Raw genomic sequence first — 7,115 nt, 5'->3', positions numbered from 1 at the left:
CAAAGAAAAGGGGATTCTTTCCATAATAAAGATTTCATAAATTAATATCAGACAAATCTTCTATGGTTGGAGGATCTAGGTTAAGCCGCTCCTTTGTAATAGCTTTCCTAGCTGCGATGCTCAATATCTCAAAAAAAGTATTTGGTCATTGTTTTCAGATTCTGTGGGAACCCAAAAAGCAGTTCTTCCCAATAAACCATCGTTTTCATGCAGATTACAGTCAGTAGTTCTGTTTAAATGACTCTCCTTAAAGTTAGTGCTTTTCGACAGGCCCAAATTAAATGAAAATGGCTGTCAGCCACAATTTCTCCAGCATCTAGAGGATTGGATATGTGATTTCTGGACGGGAGTAATGAAAGATCTATACATTTATAGCTAAATGCTTTCCAGAGACAGCCTTTTCCAGTTTCCTGGCAGGATAATGCTCTGACACATGACAGCTGAGCTCAAAAAAGTGCCTCTTTTCTGGAAAATGCCAAAAATATTCCTCACATCAGTGTTACTGGGGACCCGGTGACAGCCACGCGTGCTGCGAGTGACTTTTGTAGTTGAGCAGTCCGTCTAGTTTGAATGTTGTACAACCACGTTACAGGCGTGGCCTTTATGCTCAGCTGTGTGGTTAATAAGGACGAGGCCGTGTGAGGAAACTGGGGCACTGAAGATATCCAAACCCCCTCAGTCCTAAAAGTTGTATGACTCGATGACACAGTTACTCACCTAAAGGGCAACTTCACCTTTATTGTTACATCACAAAGTGATGAGCAGATGGATAAATGAAAGCCAGCAATGCAGGCTGACATGTACCGGCATGTTTTCATGGAATGGAAGAGCTCCACAATGCCAAATCCTGTTCTGCTACTTACCTCTGTTTTCAATACCTTCATGAGACATTCTTACATCTCTAAAGCTTGTAATAGAGTTGTTTGATCTGTTAAATCTTTCAGTAAGTAATGTGAAAACAAATGGTTGAATGTCCCTTTAATCAGCCTTCAGAAATCAGTTACTTACACCTCTGTCTGCATCCAAGTGTTTTTCATTTGCTCATTCATAAGGTTTAAAATGCACTCACAGCCGCCTCCTAGAGTTTTAACAATGTGTTTTACATCGTAGTATAAAGCAGGAAAGCTGTTAGAGGAGTGAAATGTTAAAAAAGAAACTACAAGACTGTATTCTGTGGCAGTACAAACTGCTCATGTCTGGACCAGGTTCTTATAATAAACAATGAATTTTAGGATTATTTAAAAAACAGAAGGACAAGATGGGGAAAATGTGGAAGTAGGAAAATAGTGATTAACACTGAAGTGGAAAAAGTCGAGTCCTGAAACCAGCTATAATAAACATTGTGGATCACATGTGGCACCAATGACCCCCTCGTCCCAACACTGAGTCAGGGTGTGAACAATGATCATGCCTCTTCAGCGTGGTCTGCAACTGCTCCTCCTGCGACCTCTCCTCCAGGAGCACTGATAAAAGACTCCGCGGAAGAGCGGTCGGAGGTCGGAGTGACCCTGAGCACACCTCTCCAGTCCTCAGCCGTGAGTGTTTTGACTTTTATCTCTGCACAGACACCTAACCTTTGTACTCGATACTGCTCCATTTTTCTTTTCTCTTTGATTGAAGGCAGCTGTTTTACTTTTGTTATGTGGCGTCTCTTCTAAGAGTGATGCAATGAGACATAAAATGGTGATCTCTGACCCTCCCAGGCCACATAGATGTGACCTCATTGATTGGCTTCTATTGACTCCAGCTGGGACATGTCAATGTCAGGCTGCAGCCTATCACAAGTCACCACAAAGTATAAATAAAAAAACACTAGCTCATGTTGTTTAGTGTAGTCAGAGAGAGGAGGTGTAGGTGTGCATGGTGCGCATGGTGCGGTTTTTTTAACTGCAGCTACTCGTTTCATGTTCCTCTTATCTCAGTTTTGTTTTTTCTCTTCTGTGATCGTGTAGGCGTTTACTTTCATTTTTGGGTTTGGCAACACTTCCTTCTTCTGTCAAGCTGTGTTCAGGTCTGCGGTTAACAAAGTCTGTACATTTCTTCCTTTTAAAGATGGCATTTGCTCTTTTATCCATCCTAATCGCTGCCATCCCTGTGACCTACTGCTATCCTACTACCTTCCAAGACCTGGAGGGTAATGGCAGTAAGTATTCACACAAGTAGCTGTGAAGTCTTGTTTTTCAGACACCGACTGTTATGTGCTTGCTACTTATTCGTTTTTGCTCTATGCTCTTACAGGAAACAGAACCTCTATAAAGTTTCTCGCTGTAGGTGACTGGGGAGGAGTGCCTCTCCCACCGTATGTCACTCCTGTGCAGTTGACTACAGCTAAAGAGATGAGTAGAGTAGCAGAGCAGATGGGCGCTGACTTTGTTCTGGCCCTTGGCGATAACTTCTACTTCAGAGGTGTTGACAGTGTGGATTCACCTCGGTTTCAGGTTGGTTGAGTGTTTCTGATGTGAAATGAGCTTTATTTTAAAACTGTATTGTGGAGACAATTGTTTCTCTGAATCACCCCTTTCAGGAAACTTTTGAGACTGTGTACACTGCCAAGTCCCTCAGAGTGCCTTGGTATGTTCTTGCTGGTAACCATGACCATAAAGGGAATGTCAAAGCCCAGATTGAGTACACTCAAAAATCTGACAGATGGTAAGCAGCTTATAAAACCTCTCTCTAGTGTGTTTTTTAACTGTAACTTTCAAATGTATTCATTTACTCCCCTGTTAGGAAATTCCCCTCTTATTATTATGAGCTGAACTTCCGCATCCCCAACACGGGGAAGACTCTGACCATCATCATGCTCGACACTGTCCTGCTGTGCGGGAACTCCAATGACTTTGTGGACGAGAAACCTGGAGGGCCTCTGTGTGCCGCCGTTGCCAATCGTCAGCTGACCTGGCTGCAGGAGAGACTGGCTCGGTCCAAGGCAGACTTCCTGTTAGTGGCGGGCCACTATCCTGTGTGGTCTGTGTCTGAGCACGGGCCCACAGAATGTCTGCTGCAGAGTCTTCATCCTCTGCTCATTAAATACAACGTCACCGCTTATCTCTGCGGCCATGATCACAACCTGCAGGTATGCTCAGGAAGAATATAGAACACTGGTTCTGTTTCTGCGCGATTCCTCATCTCATATTTATCCTTATTTTCATCCAACAGTACATTGAGGAGTCTGGTGTGGGCTATGTGGTGAGTGGTGCCGGAAACTTCCTGGATCCTGACATCCGTCACTGGAACCACATTCCCAAAGGTTCCTTGAAGTTTTTCACCGGCCAAGCTTCAACACTGGGAGGTTTTGTTCACGCAGAAGTCACAAAGGACAAGATGTTCGTGACCTTCTTCCAGGCCAAAGGCACTTCTCTGTATCGTACTGTTCTCTCCCAGAGGGAGTTTAATTAGGCCGGCAGCGGTCTGTTGCGACTGGAATTTATCTAACTTCAAATGATTGTTCGATTAATTATTATTTTTTTTTTTCTTAAACTTTGAAATTGTACTTTCAATGCACTTGAAATTTTAAAAGAATCAACTTGTTTTACACGTGAATTTATTAAATTGTGAAATAAATACCGTTTGTAAATATGTCTTGGTTTTGCATTTCTTATACCCTTTAATATTGACCTATCATTGGTCTGGTACATTACAAGCAATCACTTTAACAAATATTGAATGTTCATCTTCCCCAAATACATTGAAAGTCAAATTACCTTAAGTGTCTTAAAGGTTTGATTAAAGCTACCTGTGCAACTAATGGTAACTTATTGCATGGTCCAGGCTTTTTTAACAAGCTTAATCAAATTGTCATCTTTGCATGTTCATTGCACCAAAAGAACTGAGCAGTCATGGTGTGGCCAAAACACCTGAGCGTGTGTCCTACTGTAACCTTAGCTCTTTGACTTGGACTGGCTGAATATCTGGGGCTATAGCAATACTATGTAACATTTCTACCTTAAAATAACAGCTTGAAAAAAATTGTGCGGCTAGAATGAGTTTTAATATTACGATTGGCAGGGCTCTCAAGTCTCACGCAATGAGCGTGAGACACACGCATTTCAACAAGTTCACACGCCACACATGCCATTTTTCACGCTGAGAAATTATCAACTTCGTCGCACAGAAATTATAATGGCCTATACTATAAACGAGTCAATGGCAGGTGCGCTCGTACAGCTCAGAACTATAGCTCTGGTACAGCTGTCTTGATTTAGCAACCCATCGGAAAATCACAAAATAGAATTTCTCAGCCAATCAGAAAACAGAATTTCTTGTTGCCGGGTGAGGTCTGAAATAGCTTTAAGCTGCAAGCACGCGTTCCATGAATGCACAGCGGACATAACCTTATGCTCTGAATGCGTGCAGAAGTTGTAGACGAGCTGGAGGTGGAAGAGAACCGTCAGGATCTTCAGCAGGTCATATCTTCATTTATTTTAATCTTTTGTTAGTTACTATAGTTTTCCTACTCCTTGTAAAAGACCAATACCTGCCCATTAAAGTGTTCATTGGAGTAGTAGACCTAAATATTCAGCACACACCCTTTGACATGAGCAACTTAATGAAAAATGAAAAATATGTAGGAGTGTAATTAGGCTTCCGTGGTTAATTCTTTTCAAAGGTGACTGGTATGAGCAGGTTCCCAAGGCTATCTACAATTGCCAAACTGGTATTAGTTCTGCCACACTGAAATGCTGATGCAGAGAGGGTTTTTTCCATGGTGGGGCTCAATAAAACCAAGACCAGGAACACGTTGGCTCTGAATGGAACTCTGTCATCCATCATGACTGTGAAAATGGCTGACATTGAGCCACAGTGCTTTAAATGGGAGCCCCCAATATCAGTCATCAAGCATCAAAATCTGCCACAAACACTTACAACAACACTCATAAAAAAATTTTGTTTGTTAAGACTTTGCATACCTAAAACAATTTATTTTAAAATATAGCAGAATTTAGTGTAAAAGTGAAGATTTGTGATTTTGGTATAAATAAAACAATTGTTCTTTAGCTAGTTTATGGCGATGGAATACTGCAAGGGACCAGCCCCCCCCCCCCCCCCCCCCCCCCCCCCGCGCACACGGCCCGGCCCCTGCCCCGCCCGAATCTCACTCCAAGCAAACTTGAAAACTTGAGAGCCCTGGTCTTCAGTAAATTCAATGAGTGGTTTTAAATTTGGAAGCTGATTCTATGACCATCTGGTCAAAGGAGCTCTTAATGCAAGTGAGGGGTTATCCTCAGGCTGCAAAAACAATAAATCCATCAGAGGGAAGTGGAAACGTCAGTTAAAATGTTTTGTTTCAATGAACAAAACACACACACAATCTGAATGTCCTCAGAGGAAAACTGGTTCATGACTGCAGGTTTATTTATGTCCAGCCACGTGAGGAACACTCTCCAGAGGGAAGCTATTCCATTATCCTTTACGATTACAAAGAGAACACTTCAGGACAGAAAATACAGGGTTTACAACGAGGTTCAAAACCCTTTATAAGCCTGTCAGGATTAGAAAGGAGCAAAGAAACTAAGATAAACTTGTACTTAAATGAGAGTTTGAAAAATGCTTGGAAAGCTTCACGGTTCAAAGCAGACACGTGTGAAGTCAGTGTGGTGGCATATGAATGCAGGGCAGGACATGCAAAACTGACACGAGTGTTTACTGAAGATGTGATAGACAACAGAAGCAGATGGATGAATTCTCAGGTTCAACCAAACGTGGCAAAGCTGATTGCTTCAAGCTACTTCACGGTAGCCTACACGTAGAGATTTTGAAGGTAAAGAATTGAATATCAGTCACATGATCCCGGCCTGATTGAGCCACTAAAGACAAAAGTAAAGCCAGAAAGATCTGTAAACAACAACAGAAGGCAGCTGCAGTGCCTGCACTTTAAACTCACATTTATTATTTAGCTGTTGCTTGAATATATTTGATGAACAGCTAAAAGAAAAAGAAGATCTTTATTCATTATTACTTTTATGGTGTTAAACTGAGCCCAGCAGCAGTGGCCAAGTACAAGAGTACTTAAACCTTAACACCAGCTCTAACAGGAACGGAGCATTTGCTTTTCCTGCTCATCATATAAGGAGGTTTAAATGATGACACGTCAGGATGCTGCTGAAGGACAGGAGGGGACTAGTCTTCCTCAGTCACAGCTCTTTTTGTCCGTCACAGAGAACGACCTGGCCTGCCAACAGCGGATTAGCCTGGATAACAGCGGACCATCAGTGACTAGCCAGCCAAAAACAATTAACCTGAGAGGGAAAACTCGACCCAGAAACAACCAGCTGTTTCGTTATTTTTTTCTCCCATCTTTTGCTGATTTGTTAAAAACCACCCCCTTTAATTCAATGATCTATTATCAATTTTATGTAAGCTATTTCAGAGACTCTCGCATTTTTATTCTGCACAGAAAAAGTAGATGTTAATTCTATATGTTACTTCATAGCAAATCCACCTACAGGCCAGAACACGCTATAATTTCTTCTCTTATCATGTGATGTAATGGCACAGAGATTTCTTTCCTTGTGCTCTCTGGTCTTAACTAAAGGCTATTATAAGGTTACTGACAGTAGGTGAGGGCCATCCAGATCCAATTAGGATGAATTACAGTCTGTTGGTGTCATGCACCTTCAGGTTGAGAGCAGGACCGACAGATCTCAGTCAACACTAAAGAAGTTTGCGAGGTAATCTGAGGATGAGGGACAGGTGAGGATCACAAACCTTGACTTATGTAAATCCACTGTGGCCTCAAGAAAACCTTGGCAGGTTGCGCATCGTTTCCGTCACTGGTGATTAGAAGCCATGCAAACCAAGACGCTACCTCACAGTAAGTGAGTCATTTCTCCCCTATCATGTCATCCAAGCAGTCTATGAGCATGTTTGCAGTTTGAACTACAGAGTTAATTGGATTATTTTCATATATAACATCCTTTTGAACTGAAATCAATTTTATAAAAACTTAAAATTAATGTGACTTTGAACATTATGAGCCAAAAAGGCTTCTAATCTGAATCTGCACTTGGCTTTGCAGAGAATTTACTTCAGCTGATTGTTTAACCGTCTACTTCACTGTTTTTCTTCACATTGGTTGCTCATAGAGATATTTTTGGCCTCAGCAGGCCTATTCTTTT

General features: G+C 41.8%; 1 protein-coding gene across 1 annotated transcript; it reads left to right on the top strand.

Moving 5' to 3' along the window:
* Positions 1-1,475: 1,475 nt before the first annotated feature.
* Positions 1,476-3,576, top strand: acp5a (acid phosphatase 5a, tartrate resistant). Its single transcript, XM_075464509.1, has 6 exons — positions 1,476-1,535; positions 2,053-2,143; positions 2,239-2,438; positions 2,525-2,649; positions 2,728-3,073; positions 3,157-3,576. Exons 2-6 carry the CDS (start codon positions 2,053-2,055, stop codon positions 3,394-3,396), a joined length of 1,002 nt encoding a protein of 333 aa, XP_075320624.1. The 5' UTR covers positions 1,476-1,535; the 3' UTR covers positions 3,397-3,576.
* Positions 3,577-7,115: the final 3,539 nt, after the last annotated feature.

This window comes from Odontesthes bonariensis, chromosome 4 (genome assembly GCF_027942865.1).
Source record: "Odontesthes bonariensis isolate fOdoBon6 chromosome 4, fOdoBon6.hap1, whole genome shotgun sequence".
Lineage (NCBI taxonomy): Eukaryota > Metazoa > Chordata > Actinopteri > Atheriniformes > Atherinopsidae > Odontesthes > Odontesthes bonariensis.
The sequence above is the reverse complement of the archived record's forward strand: the minus strand, read 5'-3'. Positions and strand labels throughout refer to the sequence as shown.

What these genes read in the sequence shown, in the direction of transcription:
- acp5a (XM_075464509.1), top strand. Translation starts at nt 2,053, where the DNA reads ATGGCATTTGCTCTTTTATCCATCCTAATCGCTGCCATCCCTGTGACC. An exon ending in ACTCAAAAATCTGACAGATG is followed by an intron (nt 2,650 to 2,727) that starts GTAAGCAGCTTA and finishes CTCCCCTGTTAG; the next exon opens with GAAATTCCCCTCTTATTATT. An exon ending in GCCATGATCACAACCTGCAG is followed by an intron (nt 3,074 to 3,156) that starts GTATGCTCAGGA and finishes TTCATCCAACAG; the next exon opens with TACATTGAGGAGTCTGGTGT.